At 50.9% G+C, this 24,467-nt stretch overlaps 1 protein-coding gene across 5 annotated transcripts in view; it reads right to left on the reverse strand.

Moving 5' to 3' along the window:
* SCHIP1 (schwannomin interacting protein 1) overlaps positions 1-24,467 on the reverse strand; it is a 146,765-nt gene continuing 122,298 nt past the window's right edge. For 3 of the 5 annotated variants that reach the window (XM_051626452.1, XM_051626453.1, XM_051626454.1), the window contains 6 exons: positions 7,346-7,464; positions 4,663-4,780; positions 3,805-4,002; positions 3,140-3,263; positions 1,937-2,030; positions 1-637 (listed from right to left, as the gene is read on the reverse strand). In XM_051626452.1, the coding sequence (XP_051482412.1) occupies positions 586-637; positions 1,937-2,030; positions 3,140-3,263; positions 3,805-4,002; positions 4,663-4,780; positions 7,346-7,464 (705 nt within the window). In that variant the 3' untranslated portion in view covers positions 1-585. Of the gene's footprint in view, positions 638-1,936; positions 2,031-3,139; positions 3,264-3,804; positions 4,003-4,662; positions 4,781-7,345; positions 7,465-10,910; positions 11,165-17,070; positions 17,234-24,467 lie in introns of those variants that run through there. The other 2 variants (XM_051626457.1, XM_051626455.1) reach the window with 2 other exon arrangements.

The following is a 24,467-nucleotide window of genomic DNA, read 5'->3' on the forward strand; positions in this document are numbered from 1 at the left end:
TGAAACAATGTTTTAAATTTTTATTTTACATATTTATACATAAAACTTTCAAGGTAACTCTCTGGCTCCAACCGAATGTTAATAGCACATCTAAAAATGAATGTCAGGTAGTCAACATTCACAAAATGTTGAAAACTGATTAAAATATACATATTACTGAAAGCTACAACTTCACTACGAGGCAGGCATGTATTTTTTTTTGACTTGTATAGCACCGTCAAGTACAGTTTCTTTATTTTAAAACTACAGTGAGGAATAAAAAAGTAGTCAATGGTAAAATATCGTCCAACTGAAAATCTCTAAACAAACAAAAATAAAGTTAAACTGCCCTCTCTTCTCACCCATGATTTATAATGTTTTAAGTACTGTACATTTTCTGTAATAATATTATTAAAATGCCTGATATTTAGTGGCACGAGTAAAAAAATTAAAATAAATTAAGAAGCAGAGGCCAACCACTGGACATAAAGCTTCAGACATGGTCAATGACTAACACTGGTTTTTTTCTTCTGTGCCACCGGGGACGTCAGCGCATGGACACACACAGAAGCAAAATGAAGACTTGCTCCAGCTCTGCTCCAGGGCTCATTTTGCTGGCATCTTCTCTGCCATGTGCTTCTGCTGACTCTCGGCGTGTCTGGAGGGGGGAGAAGTGGTGTTACTGGCCGGGATGAAGGGAGGGGGGACCCAAACCCCAGGCAGGGCTGGGCCAGCAGCCCCGGACGTTCGCCCACAAACCACGCCAGGATGGCCAGGATGCCCCCAGCACATGCCAAAGTCCCCAACATCCTGGCCAGCTTCCAAATAAATTCCAATCACTAAACTGACATTCACTGCATCTAGGAAGCAGAGCATTTCCCCAGGAGAAGTGGTGTTGGTGTTTCCTGCTGACCCAGCTCCATCTTCCATCCCAAATCTCCTTTTTCATCAGATGCATGTTGAGACCCTGGCCCAGGCTGCCCAGGGAAGCTGTGGCTGCCCCATCCCTGGAAGTGTTGAAGGGCAGATTGGATGGGGCTTGGAGCACCCTGATGTAGTGGGAGGTGTCCCTGCCCATGGCAAGGGGCTGGAACGAGATGATCTTAAAGTCCCTTCCAACCCAAACCAGCCTGGGATTTGAGGATTCTATGATCACTTGCTCTTCAGAAGCAGCGACTGTGTCTCACAAGACTCAGAAGTGACAACCTGCCTGCCTGTCCCTGTGGGCAGCATCAGAACTGCTCCCCAAATCCCTCACAGCCACCTCAGCTGGTGGAAAACTTCTCCAGGCAGAGCCCCCTCAAACCTCAACCACCTGCCATGCAGCACCACTGTGTTTTAAACCAGAAACAAATGGAGGCCACGTTATTTGCAAGCTTCATGCTTCAGTTCTGAAACCACAGTCCTCCTGTGCTGACAATAACCAGAATCATCTTTCAGCTTCTTTTCTGCAAAGGTGTCAATGCCTCTTAATGTTTCTGTGGCACATGGCTCGTTATCTCAAAGGAAAATGCCTCTTAAGCCTTGATGGCCAGGAGGTGGAGTCCTTTAGGAAACCCACCTATACTCTGCAAGGCCTTCTGCTCTAGTGCCTGTTGAACATCATTAGTATTTAAGAGACTCAAAATTCCTCCTGTCAGTCAAGTTCTCCTGATGATGGAAGCAGATTGGGCACTGGGACATCCTTCCCCAGCTTTTTTCAGGCTTTGGAAACACCATTTCAAGAGCAGGCACCAACACCTGCATTTGGGGAGCTCTGGAAAGCTCCCCAAGAGTTCCCAGAACCCAAGTGCTTTGGTTTCTTATTTTAGAGGAGAGAGCAGTGTCCTGCTCAGCCCTTACCTTGGATGGCAAAAGCTTTAGTACTGAAATTCTGCTAAAAGAAAAGCCCTACATGCTGCTGCTGGGGAGATGGGACATGCAAGGAGAGAGAAATACCCCACGGAGCCTCCTTCACCTGGTCAGGTCCTCGATGTCCACCAGCATGGCGTCCTGCTCCGTGTGCAGCTCGTCCCGGATGAGCAGCAGCTGCACCAGCTCCTCGTTCAAGCCTGCAGCCAGAGAGAAAGCAACAGCAAAAGTAAAGATGGGTTTCTCTGTGCTTGCTGGTTCAGCTTCCACTCACTTGCAGGCAACAACCCTGAGCAAGACTCAGGCTGCAGAGAGTGGCTGAGCCGCTCGCTCGGGCAGCTCTGTTTAATGTTTAGCTTTGTTTAGGGGTTTTTTAAGGTTTAAATTTTTGATTCCCTGCAGCAACACACAACACGTTGCCCACCCACCCTGGTTTGGGGTGACTGTCCAAGCTGGCCTCTCTGCTCAAGAGGGATGTTGGTAGTGTTGGATTCTTGCTCAGGGTTATGCCAAAGAGCGAGGACAAAGAAGAAAACAAAAAGGACCATGTGAAAAATGAACCTGCTGGCACAGGCTCCCCAGAAAGCTCTACCTGCCCATCACTCCCCCCAGAGCTGCTTTTAAAACTGCTTAAATACCGTTATACTGGTTTAACACCTCTTCAGTTTGGGAAACCACCTCCAGCATTAATGACATGAACACCCGTGCTCCCATACTTGGGTGCTTTCTAAAGTGAGGCAAATTAATGAGCATTTTGGTTTTGGCTTTTGCAGCAAAAAAGAACAAATCACAACAGGGAGGCACAGCTCTGCATCCTTGGCAAGGTTCCTTCCAGAAGAAATTGCAAGTAACCACTGTCAGGAAGGAAGGAGCAGCCCAGCAGCTCCCAGCCAAGCCTTTTTTTGACCAACAGCCACCAGAGAAGTCTACTCCCAACATTGTTAATTAATTAATTGGAAGATGGACATTCCTTGGTGGGGGGGAAAAAAACCCCTAGATATTTTGGAGAGAGCAAAGACAGATGAAGTGGTGGGACACTGGCAAATGCAAGGACACACAGAACGTATTGAAATGCTGCAAGAGTGGATTGACCCCAGGGTTTTTGCTGAACTGGAGGGCTTCTCCACTTACAGATGGTTTTGATGCCATGGCACCACATGGAGAGAGATCTCCATCTCCAGCTTCTGTGGTGTCCCTCTTCCTTGGATTAGTTTGATTCTACATTTATCAACATTTTTATGTGCCTCCTGGAGAACTGCTCTCAATTAAATGGGACATGCCAAAGGACAATTAAACAAGGATCACTTACTTTCTATCTGTGAGTGGAGATCATTGACTATCACTTGTAGCTGCCCAATAGTCATGTCTCTTAGGTCAGTGGGTTTTAAACTTCTCTTCATCAGGCATTCACTTATATGAGGCATATGTGGCAGCTGAAAAGAAATGGCCAACTCCTTAATTTTTTTTTCCCCAAGCACTTTTATTCCTGAAGAGCAGCAGTTTGCTCTGCAGGCCTCCCCCTCTCAGAAGCTGCACCAACAGCTGCACTGAGAATACCAACACAAGCTGAAGCAGCTATGCAACACTTGACCCAGGCCTTCTGCCAGCATCAGTGGTGGAGTGATGCAAGGGGAGGTAAGGGCATTGTACCAGGGCAGGAGTGCTCCAGGAGGGGACAGGATGGGCTGGGCTGAGTAGACTATGCCTTAGGGGTGAGCAGCATCATGCCAGCCTCGAGGCAGCACCAACCTTCACGCTTCATCATCTCATTCCCTGCATCCATCGCCCTCCCGTCACGCCCCCACAAGAAGACCCATGCCAACCCTTCAACTCCTGACAGCCGGTCCCTATCTCCACAGCTCCTCTGCACACCTACAAGCCCCAGGAGCAGGCACCTCCAGCTGCTGTGTGTGTCTCAACAGGGAAAAGCAAAGAGCAAAAAGGGCTGGAATCACCCCCCTGGCCCCCACTTACAAGATCCGCTACCGGCGATTTCTTCCTGTTCTGCTTTTCCACCTCCACCTGCATTTTGGCCATGGGCTTCGCCATAGCCAAGGCCATTTTGGCTTCAGCTTGGAGTTTCTTTTGCCTGGTGAGGAAATCCATGTCGTCAAGGGACTCTGACTCCTCCTCTGTTGTGTCTCTGTCAGAGTAGGACGAGCTCTGCTTGCTCTGGGGAAGCAAACGCAGCCGTTACGGCCCCATCACCCCCAGCTGTGCCCCAGGAAACTCTGCTGTCAGCTCAACACATCTCTGTGCACTTACAAGGGGCATCATATCTACAGAAGAGGTGAAGAGCACAGATCTTTTTTTTTTTTAAATGATTTGAATCCACTAGATTTTCTTTAAAAATCAGAGTAATTCTGAGATAGGCCCCTTGGACTGCTAGTAGCAACTCCAGCACTTCAAATGGGAAGAGCAGCCAAGCAGATCAATAGGTGTTGAAGGGACAAACTGGTTTAGCTGGAGGAAAATGTTTGGGGCCATGGTGCTATATTCCCAAAGGAAAAGAGGAGAGGAAAGCTGGTTGGAGCTGATACTGCTTTGTGTCCGTTACTGCCCGGATAAATGTCAGAGCCAAAAAGAAAGGGAGGAAGGAAGGAAGAAGAAACACATTCACGTGAAGGCAGCTGCTCTACAGCAGCTCTGGGCCAGCCAGGGACAATCTGCTATCTGCCCCTCAGCATCTCACATCTTTTATGGCTGGCTGAAGATGCTGCTCTGGGGTTTAGCATTGCTGTTTTAGTAGGATCAGCTCTTGATCAGCTTCTATCATGGATGGCCTGATGGTTTCCACGCTCCACCCTCTGTGGGATGAGTTCCCAGACCTACCATGGGCGACAATGGCGTGTCCAGGCTGGTTTCTGTCTTGCTGTCGTCAGCATCGCTGTCCTTGTCGCTGCCACTGTCGTTCACAAAGCAGATCTGCAGGTTCATCCCACTTTGTAACCTGCGGGAGGAACGGGAGAGGTGACACTGCAGCCCCCTGGTGCTGCCACAGCCACCAGCACCGACGGGTTGCACCAGCACGGCGCAGCACTGGCTGCAACTCGGCTGCTTTTGGAAAGGGTGAAGTTGTCTCGATGTTGCCTTGGCCTCAGGCAGATGTAATTCCCAAGAGGATGGACATCTCCCACCCAAAAGCCGAGCCAGGACCACCAGGGCATGGGCGAGACCCATCTCTGAGCGGCAGCTCGGGGTGGGACGGGGCGCTCCGCGGCAAGGAAGGACAAAGCTTCTACCACCATCTGTTGGTGAACTTCAGAACTGCCGAGGCACCGCAGAGCTCTTCTGGTGGCAATAGGATGATGACATTAAATAAAATAGTATTTGTAGTATTTACATCCTATGTAAAACCACCAGTTATACAGGTACAAAGCACATAAGCGAGCTGTGTAAAATTTCACAGCATAATAGAATCATCGAACCCTTTGGGTTGGAAGGGACCTACTGGGGGTCTACTCGATCAGCCTTCTCATCATGACACCCCATCCCCCCAACACGTTCTGCTGCCTGTTGTTCCTCACTCCTAGGGAGGGGGCTTACAGATGGTAAACTCTTATTTTCCATTATTTTTGTGGAATTTCTCAGTCACTATTACACTAGATAACACAAATAGTTGGAAATTGTTTCTACTGAGGCTGGTGAGACACTGGCCCGGGTTGCCCAGAGAGGTGGTAGATGCCCCATCCCTGGAAATACTCAAGGCCAGGGTGGGCAGAGCTTGGAGCAACCTGATCTAGTCGTACTCGCCCACTGCAGTTGGGTTGCACTAGATGGCCTTTAAAGGCCCTTTCCAACACCAACCATTCTACGACTCTCTTGCATTAATCCTGCCCAAGTTTTTAAGCTGTGGTGGACAGCTGTGGGTTCCCAGGCCAAGGAGCAGGAGGCACCTTAGGCTTGGCTTTGAATGGCACCGTGCAGAAGGGGCGTGCAAGAGCAACCACGACCCCAGCGCTGAAACCCGCAACTGACGCTCGTTTGTTTCACACGCAGTTTTCATCGAGGACAACGGCCCCACCAAGGTTCCTGCAGGACCTCTACCATGCAGTGTGCAGTTCTAATGCTTCACCTGGACTATAAATGTCACTGCCACGCCCCAGCATTCAGGTACAGCTGGTAATTTCTTGTGGCACAGCTGCCAAGCCCTGCCGCGCAGCCTTAATTAGACCCGCGCTTTAATTACGAGCAAGCGGCTCCTGGTTGAGCTGTGACTACACACAGCAGAACTGTTTTCCCTTTCAAATGGCTTGCAGTTGGATCTAATTCCACAATTGTACCTCTCTGGTGTCATAACAGCATTCCTCCTGGCTTTATGCCCCTCTCAGGCTTTTTTCCTCACCCGCTCCATGGCAACAGGGAGGTCTCCGCTCCCCAGGTGGGAGAGGTGTGATGCTTTCCAAGTGCCACGGGTTACTCTGGCAGTTGAACAGAAAGAAGACTTTCTGGAGTATATTTGGTGGAAAAAACATTAACAATCAGAGCCAGTGAGGTACCAGCAATGTGTCAGCCTTGGGGATGGAGCCATGTCCAGAGAGAAGAGCCTTGGCAGAGCACCTGGATGCGGGGAGCTATGTTCAAGCCTGTTTTTTTCCATTCTTTGGGACTTTCTGTGCATGAGATTAATTGCTCTCCACTGCCCTGCTGGCACCAGGCCCAGATATCAACATTGGGTTTGCTTCCAAGGGGCTGCCACGTCCCCAGCCACCAAAGGCTATTAAGCTTTCACAAAGCTTTCGCAAAAAACGGTGTTTTTTCACCAACCGTCACCACGCAGCTCAACCCAGGACCTGGCAGGACCACGGGACCATCCCCAAGCTTCAAACATGCATGCCTAGCATGAAGCCAGGCATTCAGACACCAAACTTCTCAATATTTTGCAACTCACCATAAAGAACTCCTTGGGAAACAAAATGATTTAGCTATTTTCACGACGATAACTCCAGCTGTGCATGTGTGATACTTCTACCATGATCATGGTCTGTCCAAGTCCAAAGGCTCAGGACAGAGACCCTAAATGGAAACCTGAAGGAAACCTAACTCAAGCAACTACAGCTCATTTGCTGTATCCTCCAACCATCCACATATCTCGTCTACACAGTTTTAACCTAAGATTTTAGCATATTACTTGCAATTACGTACATAACAGGCATCAATTGTGTTTACAGAATCACAGACTGGTTTGGGTGTGAAGGGACCTTCAAGATCGTCTAGTTCCAACTCCCCTGTCACAGGCAGGGACACCTCCCACTAGACCAGGCTGCTCCAACCTGTCCAGATACGGGGCAGCCACAACTTCCCTGGGCAGCCTGGGGCCAGTGTCTCACCACCCTCACAGTGAAGAGTTTCGGAGCCTAACAAGGTGTTCTAAAACCAAGGAAAATTCAAGAACACGACTGCAGGTACAAACTGAGGGATCTTCTGAAGGGCATGTCTGGGGATGTCCCACTGGAGACATCTCACACTTTTCAGCCTCCAGAGAGCTTCTGGGCCACGAGGCCACCTGGCTTACCGGGAGGAGAGGCTGGGCTTGCCGCTCTTGCTGCAGCTGGTGTAAAGTCCAGGGCCATCGTCGAAGAAACTGCCCAGAGCCAACTTCTGCCTGATGGACTCACGCTCATTCTTTTGGGCCTGAAAGGGAAGGATGACAAGAGAGGATGAAGCTGCCAGTCACTCCAGGGAGCAGTAGGAGAGTTGTCCCACCAGCCCCACAGCCACGCTCATGATGTCCAACATCCCCCAAGTGAGTGGGTCACACAGCCCATCCCAACAGGAAAACAGATCTGCATCTCTCTCTCTCTCTCTCTCCACATATGGATAGATATCTACCTATATCCACACACATCTGGTGCAGACACCTGATACGTCCCTAATAGAGACATTGATAGCTGTACCTGTATCCACATACAGCCACCAAGAGCATCTTGCACCATGAGCATCTTCCACATCCCAAAGAAGCCTCCAGAACCACACAAACCTTCTGCCAAAGTACCTAAGTATGTATTTTTAACCATCACCACAAGATGATCCACAGTTTAAAAGACGTATATTTATATATATATATGGCTTTTTGAACAAGGACAAGCTATAACACGATTTGCAATTAATCCCCAATCAATGATCATGGAGATGAGTGTGATCAATGTGCAATAAATGAAAATCACAGATCTAGATCCAAATTTAGTACTCTGTGTCTGTCACAAATGGATTCTGTGCCAATGCTGACAACAAACTCATACAAGGCAGCAAGTTATTGATAGAAGGAACATTGTGAAGCTCTCAAACATTTCATTTTAAAATAACACATAACAGCCTATCCAGAATGCATAACAAAAGAAAACACAGCAGGCAAGCACAGGCTGCTTCCACTGTGTTAATGACTGTAACTGTGCTTCCCATATTTCACCTGTCTAACCAAAAATAAAGCACCTTTTTTTTTTTTTTTTGACACAAGGAAGCGAGATCTAACAAAATGCAAATCATCAACTTCAATTTAATTCCAACTCCAGCGCTGACTACACACACTGCATGATCACACTGCCCATTATGCTGTCAATCCCTTAACAAAACACACACTCCATGGGTAACCTGACTCCTTTTATTTAAAATACTTAAAATATCAAGTTTCCTAAGTTCTACCCAGACTGCATCCCTCAGTGCCTCAACATTCCGCAAAGTCACAGATACTCCTCCTCCTCCATCTTCCAACTCAGATGATCCACTCCCACATCTTCCCACCTACTACTGATTTTCCTTGTGTTCCAGCAGAAATCCTCTCAGATGGGGCTGCCTCTCCAGATTTTTTGTCTCTCCTTTTTAAATGTTGCTCCCTTTCCCACCCAGACAGCAGCTGCTCCCAGTTTGACATCTGTACATTTAATCAACGTGCAATTTGTTTTCTCCACCAGGTCATTATGGAGGACACTAAATAACACAACTCTCAGGACTGAGCTCAGAATACCCCGTTTTATAAACCAGACACCAGCTAATGACCATAAAGAAATAAGAGTCCTATCTGCTGCTATTATAAAATAGGGAACAGTTATTCAGAAATATAACAGACCTAAGGGAACCAGACTTTAGACAAATTACCCAACAGCTGCATTATACACCCTGAGTTGGGTACTGAAAACTATAAATGAAGAAGAAGAATGACAAGTATTTTTTCAACTATCAAATATACTTAATCGATAGATCAAAAAGAACGGATCAAATACTCGAAATGCAAATAAACCCATCTTATTTAAACATGCTATTATGACACTGAATCAAAAAATGTACGTATTTCTGAGAAAGGTGGTGGGTGTAGAGCTGAAGTCTGGCTCAGACCATTTTCCTGAACAAAAAGCTGTGGTTTTTCTGTTTTTTTCTTTAATTTCTTTTTAAAGCAAAACAGTCTGGGGCGGATGTTTTGCTTGTTACCACTGACCTTCCAGTTTGGAAGGTCAGCAGCCACCTTTGTTTAAGTACACAACTGAAAACACAGTGTCAGATGATGGCTGGGACTGCCTCCATGGGAAAGGCTTTACACAACTGTCCCAGGACAGGCAAAGGGCCAGCAGAGGTTCAGCCTCTCCCTGCAGACACTGGCTCCCCAGCCCCGTCGCCTGCTGGAATTATTCCTGTTTATAAATCTATCGCCACCACCTCGCTGGTGTCTGCAGATTATACACAAACATTCCTGCTTCTCATCACCCATCCCCGACATGCTGTGGCCCTCCCCAAAACACCACATTTTTGGTTGAGAGCCTGAATGTATCTGATATATTGGATATTTCATAGAATCATAAACTGGTTTGGGTTGGAGGGACCTTAAAGCTCATCCAGTCCCATCTCCCTGCCATGAGCAGGGACACCTCCCACCAGCCCAGGCTGCTCCAAGCCCCATCCAACCTGCCCTTCAACACTGCCAGGGATGGGGCAGCCACAGCTTCCCTGGGCAACCTGGGCCAGGGTCTCACCACCCTCACACTAAAGAATTTCCTTCTAATGTCCGACTTATATCTCCCCTCTTCCAGTTTTAAGCCACACCACCCCATCCCTGGTGGCACACGGGGTACTGCAGATGTTGGAGACCAGACTGACTGACTGACCTGGTTCCTGACTGACCCAGTGCAGGATGGAGAGCAGATACCCACAAGATTTCTGCAGCTTTCTGGAAAAACAAGCCAAGCCCATCCTGAAACAGCACCTAAAACTGCACGCAGATTTATTTGGCATTGAGGTGCAGCAGAGATCTGCCAGGCCCCTTGCTGTGCCCTGAGCCCCTCCACCCGTGGTAGAGCTCCTAATAATGGCTGGTGATAGCTCTTCTGGAGCTGCACCAATGGGTGCCAAGCCCAGACCACCTCCCGGGTGTGCTTTCATCATGTTTGCAGAGGGAAGAACCTCAACTACACACTGAATCACAGACTAACAGATGCCAGCAACACTTTGACAGGACCAGCTGGTGTCATCACCACATGGGGGTCACAATGCCACAAGGCCAGGGGACACTGGATGCTAGGACCATCCACCAGCACCATCCAAACTGGGTGCACAGCCCATCCCCAGATCCAGCTGGGAGCACCGGGACACGGCCAGGCCACCAAGGCTATTTTTGCCAGGGTCTGTCATTACCAGCCACAGACAACAACTATATTTAAAGTCCCAGACCCATGGGCAGCGCCTGGTTTTATCTCTGTAAAGCACAAGGGCTGTCACTGGATTTACAAACAGGAATTGGAACCACGGAGCCTTTGTTTTTATCTCCTTTTCCTTCCCAGGGGATTTGCTAGTAAAAGCAAAACCAAGTCAAACTTCTGTCTCTCGAGTCACAGGGCAAATTGCCTTAAGACCCAGGGGTCTCGAGGTATGAGAAGGTGTTTGGAAACAGCTCTTTACATTTTTTTTATCATCAAGTGATATGAAAACGCGGGGGGGGGGGGGGGGAGGATGGTTTAACACTGCCGAGCACTTCCCTGCTCCAGCGCCCCAAACCCAGCACCCCGGGGAGGTGGTGGGCAGCACTGCGGCAGGTCCTGCCCCCTCCCAAGAGGCTGGCTGTTGGCAGACAAAACCCCCTTTTTGTCCCTTACCTTCTTATAACTCCCGTCCGAGGCCGGCGGTGCTGCTTTCCTGATGACGTCACCCATGCCATCACCCTTCCCACTCATCTCCTTCGCTCCCGGGTCCTCACGTGGCCGCTCCCACGCTCCCGCCGGAGCATCTCAAGTCCTTCCTCCGCTCCTCAATCCACACCACGGGATCAAGAACTCACCCTCAGAGCCAAGACCCTCAGCAACCCACCAGCCCCCGCCTGGGAAGCTTCCCTGGGCCCCTCTCGCCTCCCGCCCGCTCCGAAGCACCTTGCTTTTCCCTAATAAAGTCAACGGGAATCTCGGGCAGCTGATGAGAGGGAGGCGAGGGCCAGGGAAGCCGTGTCTTTCTCCAGCCACTGCCAGAGCTGGATAAAAATAGCCCCGAGCCCTCGGTGGCTCCACAAGGGCAGGAAAAATACCCGGTGTCTGATGTCAAAACCCAAACCCGGAGAGGGCAGGAGGAAGGAAGGGGTTTTTCTCCCAGGGTTTTCCCCGTGGAAGTTATCCCAATGAAATTCTGGAGATCTGGAGGAGCTGCCCAGGGCCAGGGCAGTGGTCCTCAGCCCTGGCACGGCTGCTGAGGATGGGCAGTCACAGCAATAGCAGCCACAAGATCAAATTTTGTTTTCATTCTTTACACAAAAACCACCTGCAAAGACCCCAGGGAGCTCTTGCTTGGCTAAACCAGCTTTTTCAGAACAAACAAACAAACAAACAAACAAACCCAAGCCCACAAGTTTCTAAGAATTCACCAACAGAGCTCAAAAAGGTGCCCAGGCTTCCCCTGCCACCTGACTTGGAGAAGGAGAGCCCAGGGACCCCTGCACCTCCTGGTCCTACAAAGTTTAAAACCTACAAAGTTTACATGTTTAAATTATATATCCACATCACGCTGACATAAGCTCACCCCAAATGCAAATTCTAGTTAGATTACTGGCATAAAAATCAAGCATCACAGCATCACTCTACTCTGAACCTCCAGGAAAAAACAGTAGTAATAAAACAGATTGTTTAATTCCATTCCTGTCCCAGACCTTACAACTGCAATTCCCGAACGACACCAAGTTGTTCTCTGGATATTTCATTATTTTTAGTTCCCCACCACCACTGACTCATTGTGTCCTTTCCTGCCATTGCTAAATGAACTTCCTCTCCTGGCCCTGGGGATGGATCCTGACACAATACATTTGAAAAAGAAATAAATAATAAAATAAATCCCATAGCCAGAGAGGAAGGATGTGGTGGCCAGGAGCACTGGGTGGACTGGTGGGGGCTGAGCCTGCAACCTGCCACATGCCACACACTTCCCCTTCCCTTTGGGACAAATCCCTCATCCGTGGGAGGGGATGTCCCCACACCTCCTTGGAGCAGGTGGTGAATCCCAGCCCGGTCCTCCTGTTCCCAGGGGGATGCTGCATGAACACACACTACATTCAAGCCACCCCTCTGCAGGCTGACATCAAAGTCACCCCTAAGGGTTAGAAGTGACACAGTTTGCCAAAAATATATTTAGCACTTTTCACCCACGTTTTTTAAAATGCTTTTATCCCCCACGCCAGGTTTCAGGGAGCTCAGCTCTGCCCTACCCTCTGAGCTGGGATGCTCCAGGCCCAGCCTCATGGAGCAAATCCCACAGAGCCGGTCTTGGTCTCCAGTGAAAACTCTTGCTCCCACCAGGTGCCTCGTTCAAGGCAGCAGGAGAAAACCAAACTTGGTCAAGAAGCATGGCTGGAGGGCCCTGCACCCTGGAGGCACATCTGGGTGCCCTCCTTGGTGGCTAGGACTAGACCCAACCCTGCACTCCTGGGAGGGACATCTCCTTAGCAGCAGAGAAGAGCCCAGCTAAACTCTGGGTATCAAAACCACAAAAGAAATGTTGTGGTTCCCTCAGGGCAGGGACCAAACTTCTTGGTGTTCAGCCCTTTTCCCAAGTGATGCAAAGAGGGCAGACAGGCAGCACTGCTGCCTGCACCCACCTGCCCCACAAACACCCACCACAGGCAACCAGCCTCTGCTTCAAACCCACCCACCCAGCGACCACACAATCACCCTTTATCCTTAGCATTTCAACAAACAAAAAAGCACAGGTGGGTGGGTCTAGGCTGGCAGGTCCAAGCCATGTGGGCATCACTCACCGAGGGCTCCTTACATCTCAGATGGCACCAGGAGGAAACCAGCCCCTGTGGTCCCAGCAGCCACCGTGATGCTGGTGTGTGTGGGGGGACACAGCCTGTTTTTTCCTTTTTATAGGATGAAGGGAAAGCTTAGGATGGGTGAATCTGGAGCAACTGGGCTGCCCCTGGGATGGGAGCACATGGCCACAGAGCCAGCACTGCAAGGAAGGTGCTGGCTGGGGAAGCAGTGCTGGGATGGGCTGTCAGTGAGGAGAGGAAATAGGACACACCAAGTTTTGTGGGATTTAAGCACTTGCCAGTTGCTTAGGGGCCAGGAGGCAGCTAAATTTAACTTGACTGTGCATACATCATGCTTGGGCAATGAAAAGAAACCCCTCAAGGCTCTTGGGAGAGAAATGCTCCATCGGGGGGAGGAATGCAGCCCCGCTTCCTGCTGGGAATCAGCCCCCACATGCCACCAGTTATTGAGGTAGTAGACAAAAAGCCCCCTCAATTTCCAGGGAAGTTCAAGGAAAGCACTTGGAGCACACTCCCTGCCAGACTGGTGTTCACAGCCACAGGACCCCCAGACCAGGGACAAGAGGTGACTTCCAGATTGGTCAAAATCTCAAGTTGCTCTAATTATCTCATTTATTTCATTCATTTATTTCACTGTAAGGTGGGAATCAATCCCTCCTGCAGAGCCCCTTCCCAACACAGCATCCTTCCAGCACAGAGCACTGGTACAAGGGACTCTACAAAGAGCCCCTGCAAGTCAAGAGATGAGCTGGACCATCTCCTCCCCCTGATGATCCTTCCCTCAGCTTTAGCCCACCAAGTGCTTCCCACCGACTCCGCAGTGCTTTCATTTTTGATCCCTGTCTAAACAAGGAGGCCTCCAGCCCCAGCCCTCCATCCTGCAGGCTTGATTTTATTTTCTTGGGAGTGGTTTGGGATGCAGGAGCATCCCTCCAGCACGGCAGGTGCCAGTGAGGGCCCAGGCCAGCAGCTCTCCCACTCTGCCAATGCTCCACAGTGGCTTTCGTGGCATCTGAGGTTTTCTCCAAGTCTCCTGGGGTTACATTCTGCCACGGGAAGTTGCCTTTGCTTCGATGAAAAGGGTATTTCTACCCACCATGGAAGCCTTACAAAACCCTGAAGGTATCAAACAAAAGAAACCTCCTGTCATTTTTCACATCAGATTGCTTTTTTTTTTTTTTTTTTCTGTTGTTTTTCCCCCTTGTTAATTTTCTGTGCATGTGGAAAGTCTGGTAACATCTCCAGAGAGACCCTCTCTCCAGCAGATAGCTCAGACCGTGACCGATGCCAGCGCACGGAGCCAAAACTGGTTCCCACGGGCAACTGCCTGCTTGGAGGCTCCAGCCTTGGGCAGGGGCTCCAGGGGGGTTCTCTGCTCTTAAAGACACATTAGGAATCAACCCAAGGAGACAATGGAAATCCAGACATATCACCCACTCCTGTGGTGGCAGCAAAGTAACACAGACAAGGCCAGTAACAGCCCCCAGACTCACGTTTTGCTCTGTGCAACATTGGGCAGAGCTGAAAAAAGGCATTTACAAAGCAAACTGAAGCACTGGCTATGGCTGCAGGCCAGGAAAGTACTGCTAATATCTTAGAATAAAACACCTATTTCCATCTTAGGGCCTGATCTGCACACTGCACTAGTTTATTTAATTCTGTGCAGGCTTGGGACCTCACAAAACATCACCCGATGTGCACGAGCTGACATTTATCTTGTCAAACCGTAGAAGAAATAAGCAGCCCTGAAGAAAATGCTTGGCATAGGATAATAAATCAGTGTCAATAGGAAAAAGAGAAATAACTAAGAGAGAAGAAATACAGGGAAGGAAGAGTGGCAGCAGCCTGCGTGATGCAGCCACGGGAAAGATGTCAGGGACCTCCTGACCGTGGAGGACCTGGCCTAAATCCACGGCAATGAACCTGACTTGGCGACGTGCAAATCCCCAGGGAGGGCCCAGGGCCACTCGAATTCCAGAGAGCAGCAGTGCCAGCTCATTTGTGGGGTGAAATGGGACTTCCCAGGCATGGCATACGACAGAAACGCCCTCCTCTTCCTCAGCACCCTCACTGACACCCCAGCCACCACGCAGTCATGTCCCAGCTTGGATTTCTCCAGAACAACCACATTTTCAGCTTTTCCTTCAGTGTTGGTTCATTCCTCCTTTTGGCTTAATTTTAGTTCATTTAGTACCTTCAAGAAAAGGGGTGTGAGGAGGAAGGAGAGCAGTGACATGCTGCCACCCTGCTCCCCCCAGGGCACTGGGGGCAGCCACCAAAATCTTATTAAAACATCCTCTCACTGCTGACTTCCAGGCTGATCTGGAAACCAGGATCACCAGCCACAAAAGGATCAAACCTCAGCCTTTAGGTTAAGGGGTTTGGGAGGGGACTAGGGGAGGGGGTTGCTCCTCATCATTGCAGTGTCACAGGAAGGCCTGGAAACTGATCCCCCATCTGAAAGACCATTTTTTAGGCCAGCCTTTTTTTGATTTGGCGATTTCTCTGTTTTCTGCCCCTTTTCACTCTTCACGTTTATTGGTTTATAGGAGAGGAATCAGGTCACAACCACGCAAGGAGATTAAAGCAGAGAAAAGGCAGCAGAGCCCAACGCATTAACATGCAGGGATGCTGATCCCATCCCATCCCCATCCCACACGGACCAGGCTTCCCTGGAAACAATGCTCAACCTTTAACCCTTCCCTGCCCACCAGCACGTTGGGAAAACATCCGCTGCACACAAACAATGGCACCATTTATGAAGGCACTAAGAGAGCAACAGGCTCCGAGCTGCAGAAAAATCAGATCCCCTAAAACAGAGGCTGGAAAAACACCAACAACAAACCAAAACAACAAACCCCTCAGGATTGAATTTTTTTTTTAAAACGAAAGAGCTAAAAATGGAAATTAATTTCCGGAAGGTTTTGCTGGATTGAAACCATTCAGTGAAAAAAAATCTCTTTAACTCTGTCTGTACATAAATACGCTTGGGTGCCCTGGTGATGTATTTTGCAATATGAGCTACTCGACACAGACTTGAATTCACTGCAGTGGTGGTGGGTAAAAAAACCGACCAACAAACAAGGGTGAGCAAAGCCCCATCTCCCGAGGGTTCAGCTCGGCCTCTGGGAATGCCTCTTGGCTATTCTGCAAAAGAACCCACCCCACAGCACGTAGGCAAACGTGCTTCTCAGCCTCGGCTGTGGCAGGGGGGGTGGGTGTCTGTGCATTTAACAACCTGCCTGCAGCACGGAGCCCTCAACCTGCCCGTTCCCGTGCAGGTGCACCCACCCTCTCCTCTCCAGACACCCTGACACCGCTCAGCACACAGTTACGGGTCCCCAGGGCCCCCCCTCGCCCAAGGATGGGGCAGCCACGATGGATGCTCCGAGAGCGAAACGCTCATCCCCAAACCCATCACCAGTTCCGGCGGGGATTATTCAGCAGCACAGCACACACCAGGGCTGAAAAATAACCATCCCGCAGCTCAGCCCTCACGCTGCCACCAACCTGGGAGGCGCCCAGACATATGCCACGGATTCTAGCCGAAAATGGGCATCGCTCCCCCTGCGGCGGCTCCGTAAGTGCAAAAACGCAGCTCGGTCGTTTACACGGAGCAGTTTCATCCAGGCAGATACCGGGGGGGCAGATGCCGGGGGGGGGGCAGATGCGGAGTGGCAGATGCGGGGGGGGCAGATGCATCCCCTGCACAGGCGAGCATCGCATGGCGAGCACAAAAGCCCGGCGGGCGACCGGCTTCTCCTCGCTACGGCTGCTTTAAACCCGCTGCCTGGTGAGCCTGGGGCGGGGGGGGGCGCACACGGACTAGGAGCCCACCCTTCAAGGCCGACCAGAGGGAGCCAGGGCCGGGGATGGGGTCGGCGAGGATGGGAGGGGCGGGAGGGGGCACTTCGGATGTGGGATGCGCTAGGATGGGGGGGTTGCTGGGATGGGGGGGTTGCTGGGATGGGGGGGAGGGGGGCCAGGCCGCGTTCGCCCCTTACCTGGTAGGAGCAGTTCTCCTGGTGAACCATCTCCGAGCATCATCCGGCGCTGCCGTCCAACCGGCAGCGAACGCAGCCGCCCCGCGGGGGTCTCCGGCCCCGGTGTGGGGGGGGGAGGAGGAGGAGGGGGAGGAGGATGGGGAGGATGGGGCAGAAGCAGGCTGGGAGCCCGGGCTAGCCGCCCGCCGGTAAGATGGATGCTGCCGCGCTGCTCCGCCTGCGCAGCGGCGGCCCCAAAGGAGGGGGGGGGGGGGTCCGGTCCCGCCCCCGGCTGCGCTGGTGGCACAAAAGAGCGAGGGGGGGGCTGCGCGCAGGCCTGCGGGAAAAACAAATCCCCCCGCCCAGGTCGGTGTTTTCCCCCCCAGACACTGCGCTGTGGAGGGGAAACCCCCCCACACACACACCCCCCAGCTCCCCCCAGCCCCGGGGCGATGCTGCGGCAGATGCGGTTCCAGCCCCCCCGCAGCCCGGCGGGGATGGATGCGGCTCCCGGCCCCGCAGCTGCCCGCACCGCCTGCCCCGGGGCTGCCGGGCCCGCCGCCCGCACGTCCCTCCTCCTCTGCCGCAGACACGCAGCGCGATCTGCTCCGGAGAAGGCTCTGCCAGACCTGGCCAGCTCATTATTTCCCCCCCCCCCGCCCCAGCCAATATTGAAATATTCAGTGATTATAGCAAGTAGCATCACAGAACTGCTTTGGTTGGGAAGCACTTGTAAGATCATCAAGTCTGATGGTTACCCCCAGCCCTGCCAAGGCCACCACTGCCCCACATCCCTCAGCACCATCTCCAGGGCTTTGAAACCCCTCCAGGGTTGGGGACTCCACCCCTGCCCTGGGCAGCCTGGGCCAGGGCCTGAGAGCCCTTGCCAGGAAGAAATGGTTCCTGATATCCAATCTCAACCTCCCCTGGCACAACATGAGGCCATCTCCTCTTGTTCCCTGGGAGCAGAGCCGTCCCCCCTGGCTCCAACCTCCTCTCAGGCAGCTGCAGAGCCAGCAGGTCTCCCCTCAGCCTCCTTTGCTCCAGGCTGAACACCCCCAGCTCCCTCAGCTGCTCCTCCTAAGACCTGTGCTCCCTTCCCCAGATCCACTGCCCTTCTCTGGACACGCTCCAGCCCCTCCATGTCCCTTTTCTCACCCAAAACTGACCCCAGGATTCGAGGCACAGTCTCCCCAGTACCCAACATAAGGGGCCAATCCCTGCCCTGCTCCTGCTGGCCACACTACTGGTGACACAATCCAGGATGGCCACCGCCTTCTTGGCCACCTGGGCACACACTGGCTCATACTCAGCTGCTGCCAACGAGCACCCCCAGGTCCTTTTCTGCTGGGCACTTTGCAGCCCCTCTGCCCCAAGCCTGGAGTGTTGCAGGGGGCTGGTGTGACCCAAGTGCAGGACCAGGGACTTGGCCTTGTTGAACCTCATACAATTGACTTCAGCCCATGAACCCAGCCTGTCCAGGACCCTCTGCAGTGCCTTCCTAGCATCAGGCAGATCAGACTCACTCTCAACTTGCTGTCATCTGCAAGCTGACTGAGGGTGCACTCGATCCCCTCATCCAGATCATTGATAAAGATACTAAAGAGAACTGTCTCCAACACTGAGCAAATACTGCAAGATCAAGCAAACATCCACCACTGGCCCTGCAGGTGCTTTCTGCAGGGTGATGGCTGGGGCTGAACTGGCACACACAGCCTGGGGACAGTGAAGTCCCCATGTCCCAGGGCTGGGAAGCCCCTCTGCAGGCCCCCCAGCATCACACGCCCACCAAGAATTCACTGCCATTTGCAGAACACTCCATTGCTATCCCAAAATACCCTTCTGAGATGATCAAACTTTCTTCCCTGTTTGCAAGCTCAGGCTGGAGGCCTGACACATGGAGGGAACAGAATCCTAATTTTGCTTTCTATTTTAAAAGTCCTTAATTAGAGAGACTGGAAAGAACAGTGGGGCAAGTGGGTAGTTCATAATTCCCTGCATCTGCAACCTGCTGGGTGTCTCGGCTCAGTTTGACTTCACTGCTCACCTTCCAGGGGTGACATGTACCCTGATAGTCTCATTGGGAAGACTTTGGGGCTGGCCACAGCCACAGCTAAGTGTGAGCATGCAAGAGGTCTCATGTTCAAGCCCCATTTTCAGCTAGAAAAGGCCCATCTGAGTGACACCAGAACACCCTGAGGGCTCGTACCATGCACTGGGCACTCTCATGCAGGCGGGCAAGAGAGCTTTGGGTTGCAACTGAAAGGAACTCCATCTCTCCTTGCCTGCCCCTGTTCATCAAACGGGGCTTTATTCTGCTCCCAGGGGCAGCCAGCTGTGGCTGCCCTCAGAAACACACGTGACTGAAACCCAGAAACACTTGCTCAGTGTCTCAGATCTGATTCCCTGGCACCAGATGTGCCTCTGGGGGAAAAAAAAAAAAAAGAGGAAAGAAAAAGAAAAGCCTTTTGTACAATCATCACTGCTAGAGCTTTGCCAGCTTCTCAGGCTGGAGAAGCCATGGGTGGATGGAGAGTCCCCCGAGTCCCCATGCAGCTGGGCAGCACGGATGGAGAGAGACCCCCAGACCCTCCTCAGCTCCAACCATCCTCCCCAGTAGAATGATAGAACAGTTTGGACTGGAAGTGACCTTGAAGCTCATCTAATTCCAATGACAGGGACACCTGCCACCAGCCCAGGTTGCTCCAAGCCCCATCCAACCTGCCCTTCAACACTGCCAGGGATGGGGCAGCCACAGCTTCTCTGGGCAGCCTGGGTCAGGGTCTCACCACTCTCACAGTGAAGAATTTCCTCCTCACGTCTCACCTAAATCTGTGCTCTTCCAGTTAGACCTTTAATTTAAAAAGAAAAAAAAAATAAAATAGAATAATAGAATCATAGCATCATTAAGGTTGGAAGGGACCTTAAAGACCATCAAGCTCCAACCCCCCTGCCCTGAGCAGGGAACCACCAGACCAGGCTGCACAAAACCTCATCCAACCTGGCCTTAAAAACCTCCAGGGATGGGGCATCAACAACCTCCCTGGGCAACCCATCCCAGTTTCTCACCACCCTTAGAGTGAAGAATTCCTTCCTAATATCTCACCTCGTTCTGCATTAGTCTTTAAGAGAGGATGAAGCTGTGCCTGTTTTTTACTGCATCTGCACAGACACCCCATTCAATCAGGCAGCTATGTCCAAACATCAAAATGAACCAAAACCACTTTTCAGCATTCTGCATCAATCTTGGCCTTACTTTGGAGAAGGATCTGTGGCAAGCTAAAAGCAGCTCTGCATATGACATCATCCCTAATGCCATTTAATATGTGCATCACAAGGAAAACTCCCCAAATCACCCCCCACTTCCCACGGGTGGCTCTATCTATACCAGCAGTGACTCAGAGCCGCCCCGCACGGCGCTGAGACCCACGGAGACTGCACCAGCCTCCCTGCACCAGGGCCTGGTGTGGCACAGGGAGAAACCCCCCCAGCCTATTTAACAGCTTCTTCCTTTTGCAAAATAGCCCGGGGGATACAGCTACCTTGGCTTTAACGTGTCACCTGCTGCAGAAAAGCCACCGGTTTGCAGCAAGGCTCTTCCCACCCCGGCATGAGCCCGGAAAGGACCAGACATCACCCTCCTCCTCTGGATTTGCTCCTCCTTTCCATATCCATTTGCTATTGCGAGGTCAGAGACGAGGCAGGCAGGGAGGTCATAATTAAAGCAGTGAGTGATTAAACTGAGTGAAAGGCTTCTGGCAGCAGGCCAGGTGGGTCAATGGGAACTGGGTGAAGGCACCGAACAGGCGCTGCTGGTGTCTGTGGAGGCACCACCTGCTGGGAAGCCCCAGGAAATCCCGAGGGACCCCCAAACAGCCCCTCTCAGCTAGGAAGAACCCCTACACTGCCTCCTTTTGCCTTGCTTATCAAGGCAGCCTCCAACTTACAGCACTTAAGAGACAATCTAGACAGGTTTTCCTCAAGCTTTCACCCAAAGGAGCTCTGAACTAGAAACGTGTGGCTCAGAAAGCCCTGGAGAACATCTCCAGGGGGATCTGACACCAAGCTGCAGACACCCACATGAAGCCATTTCCTTCTAAACCCACTTTCCAGCTCTGCTGCTGTACACATCTTTCAGTTGCCTTTTTGTTTTCTTTTCTTTTCTTTTTTAAACTTACAGAAAGCCCCCTGGCTGGTCCCACAGCACATCTGTATTCCCAGCAGGAGGTGGCAACCACAGGCAGCAAGTCCTGGCCCCATGGCAGCCTTGGGCTTTCCCTGCCTGCTGTGCCTGGGCCCCAGGAAATCATTAACAGGGGAGAGGGGAGGTTATCAACTCTCCCATCATCATTCCTACGCTGGGAAAACATTCCTTGAAAAAAATAAAGCTGGGCAGCAAAGCCAAACCCTCTGGTTCAGTGCCTGGGTGTGGGGCACGTTCTCCCTGCAGTAGGAGGGGAGGGAAGGAGCCCGGACGTGTTACTCACATGAAAGCCACAGACAGCCCTTTTCCTTGTTTTGTCACCTCTCCCCGTCCCACACACTTATTTTTAGACACACACACACCCTGTGCTGTGTGCCTGAACAAGCCAGTGGCAAGGACTTACATGGCCCTTCAACCCCAAAACCGGGAGAAGTTTCTTTCCCAGGTTGGAATTGGCCAACCCATTCGCTCAATACAAAAAGCTGGTCTAAATTAATATGTTTTTGTCTTCAAATCCCCAAATAAATCTATAGCTGGATCACGTACCAAGTACAAATGAGGTCCCAGCAGAGGGAGAGGCAGGAGCCCTCAGGATGCTCCTGCTGACCCTGAGCCTACAGGTTTGCCCAAGCTTGCAGGGAACTGGGAATTACATCCAGCATGACAAGAATTCAGCTTTATTTGCTGACAATTTACTGGGAGCAATGGATTTAGCTCTTCTTTAAGCCAAGCTAAAGCTTTTCCAGGGTTTAAATCTAGCAAGGAAAACCAGGGAACGATTAATTTTTAATCAGTTAATACTAGACATCTGCTTGGGAAGGGGAGTATTTGTTTGGATTACACTCACATCTAATGCTTTAGACTATTACTTTTTGATTTAAGGAGGATGATGCTGAGGTGTTTTCCATCATTTTGGATGTGTTACTCTACTCAACAAGGGAATAATCCTCCAGTGGTTTAAAAATCCAAGCACTGCCCTTCCCTCTTCTGTGCCCCTTTTGCTTCCATGGGGGTTTCTGGAGTCCTTTCCAAGCAGCAGCTTTACACCCCCCTCCCACAACACAGGGGTACCAACCATTTTCAGGATAAAAGCCTGTGCACTGAAATGCTAGAACAAAACTTTTCTTGTTCCTCTGAGAACCAAATATGACATGATCAGGGAATAAAACCCCCACTCTATAGTGAGCTACTATTGTTTTGGAACACCTGCATGAGCAGGGAATTAAGGAGCACCAGGAAGGGCTCCGGTTGCATTTTCATGTTGATGCAGAAGTGCACATCTTCCACTTCCAACAGTCTCCTGCTCCATTTTTCTTGGCAAGAGATTCACCCCGAAATGTCAATTTTGTACCCATCCCACCAGCAGCGGGCACAGGATGGCAAACACTTCATGGGGCACTGGAGTGAAGAATTTCAGTCACCCAAGTATTTACGACTTTCTGGTGATGGTAAAGTCACAAAACACACGGTAACCAACCAGACCTTCCCATGAAACCCATCTGGAAAGACTCACTGATAGGGTTGCACTGGCTTCATTTTCAGTTGTATAATTTATAAACTGGATCTCGTGTGCTTAACAGAGAATTTACAAGCAGCAACGAGCAGGTATGATGGCCCACCAAGTATTTCTTGCTAATTAACACAGAATCATTTCATCTCCCAGCTCATAAGGAGCACGGGGAGACAGCAATGGAAAAGCCACAGCTGCCCCCTTGACATTTTTTATATCCCTAAGAATAAACTGTTCTTTTGGAAATGCAATATTCCTGGTATGCAAAATGCTATGGAGAACAGGAGCATTTCAGCAGGACAAGGTAAAATAATGAGGTTTTGTATTAGCATCAATACATTAAAATGTTACAACTGACTTGACTTTACAGGGCTGTATCTGTCCCATTTGGGAGAGGATTTGTAGCAAATCCCATCAGCTACAAACTATTTTCAGCATATTTGGCCCATCCAGGCAGAGGGTGGTGGGCAGGAGATGGGCTGCTCAGGGGATGCAGGGTTGGGATGAGCTGCCATAAACCATGAGCCCTTCAGACACAGCCCCTAATTTTTACATTGCCTCAACTGACCCCAAATCAAGCCTAGCCCAGGGGGGGCGTGAAGCAGCCCCAGGCTCTGCTGAGCCCAGCAGCATCCCCAGCCAGCTGGGAGACCCAGACACGTGTCCCCCCTGCCAGTGCTGCCCAGAGCAGCTGTGCCCAACCTCATCCTCCCGCCTGGAGCTGCCAGGCACCAGCAGCTGGAGCACCCAGCACAGCCACACCAGTGGCTGACATACAGGGAGGGACCCACCAACAGGCTGCACCCCCCAAGTTTGGGCTCAAAAGCCCATTTTTTGCTCCCAGCCGTGCCTGGGTGGGGGATGCTGGCACCAACCGGGGGCACCCAGCAGCTCCCAAAAACATCTGAGAACTTGGTGAGACACTCAACAGGCTGCCCAGGGAGGCTGTGGAAGCCCCCTCCCTGGAAATTTTCAAGGCCAGGTTGGATGGGGCTTGTGCAGCCTGGGCTGGTGGGACGTGTCCCTGCCCATGCAGGGGAGTTGGAACTAGATGATCTTTAAGGTCCCTTCCAACCCAAACCATTCTATGATATGATCCCCAAATCTGCAGCTGTATAAATATGGATTGAGAATAACTCAAAGACATTACAGCTGTTTCTTCTCATGCATGAGCCTGCAGTAACCACTTCATCAGCCTCTCTGATAACAAAAAGCAAAGATCTTAACAGAGCAAATAACCCAGTTTCACATTTTCTAATTCCCCTTGCTGGGCAGCACAGTCAGGCTGGCTGTGGGCAGCCTGCAGGCAGGTTTTCCTAGCCCCTCCTCCCCAATTTATTTTTTCATGTTCATTTTTCGTATAAATATATATTAAAATTACATCTATAATATATATAGAATTATACATTTTTTATCTTTGAAAAAAACCACACTTCTATTGGGTCCCCATTAGACAGCCTCACATTGGAACAGCAGGCAGGGAGAGGAATTAATGAATTTTCTGACAATGAAACAAAAAAAAAAAGAGGGGGGGGGAAACCAGCACAAGAAGAGGGGGAAGAGAGAGATTTTCCCTGAGAGGATGAAGGGCAGGATGGCCTTCAGCTTCCTCAGCCTGAGGATGGCAGGAGTTACATGGAAATGCTGATGAGCTGGAAGCACGTATAGAAATCCCGTGCCCCGTGCTCAACACTTAGCACCCAT

This window comes from Apus apus, chromosome 8, assembly GCF_020740795.1.
Source record: "Apus apus isolate bApuApu2 chromosome 8, bApuApu2.pri.cur, whole genome shotgun sequence".
Classification (NCBI taxonomy): domain Eukaryota; kingdom Metazoa; phylum Chordata; class Aves; order Apodiformes; family Apodidae; genus Apus; species Apus apus.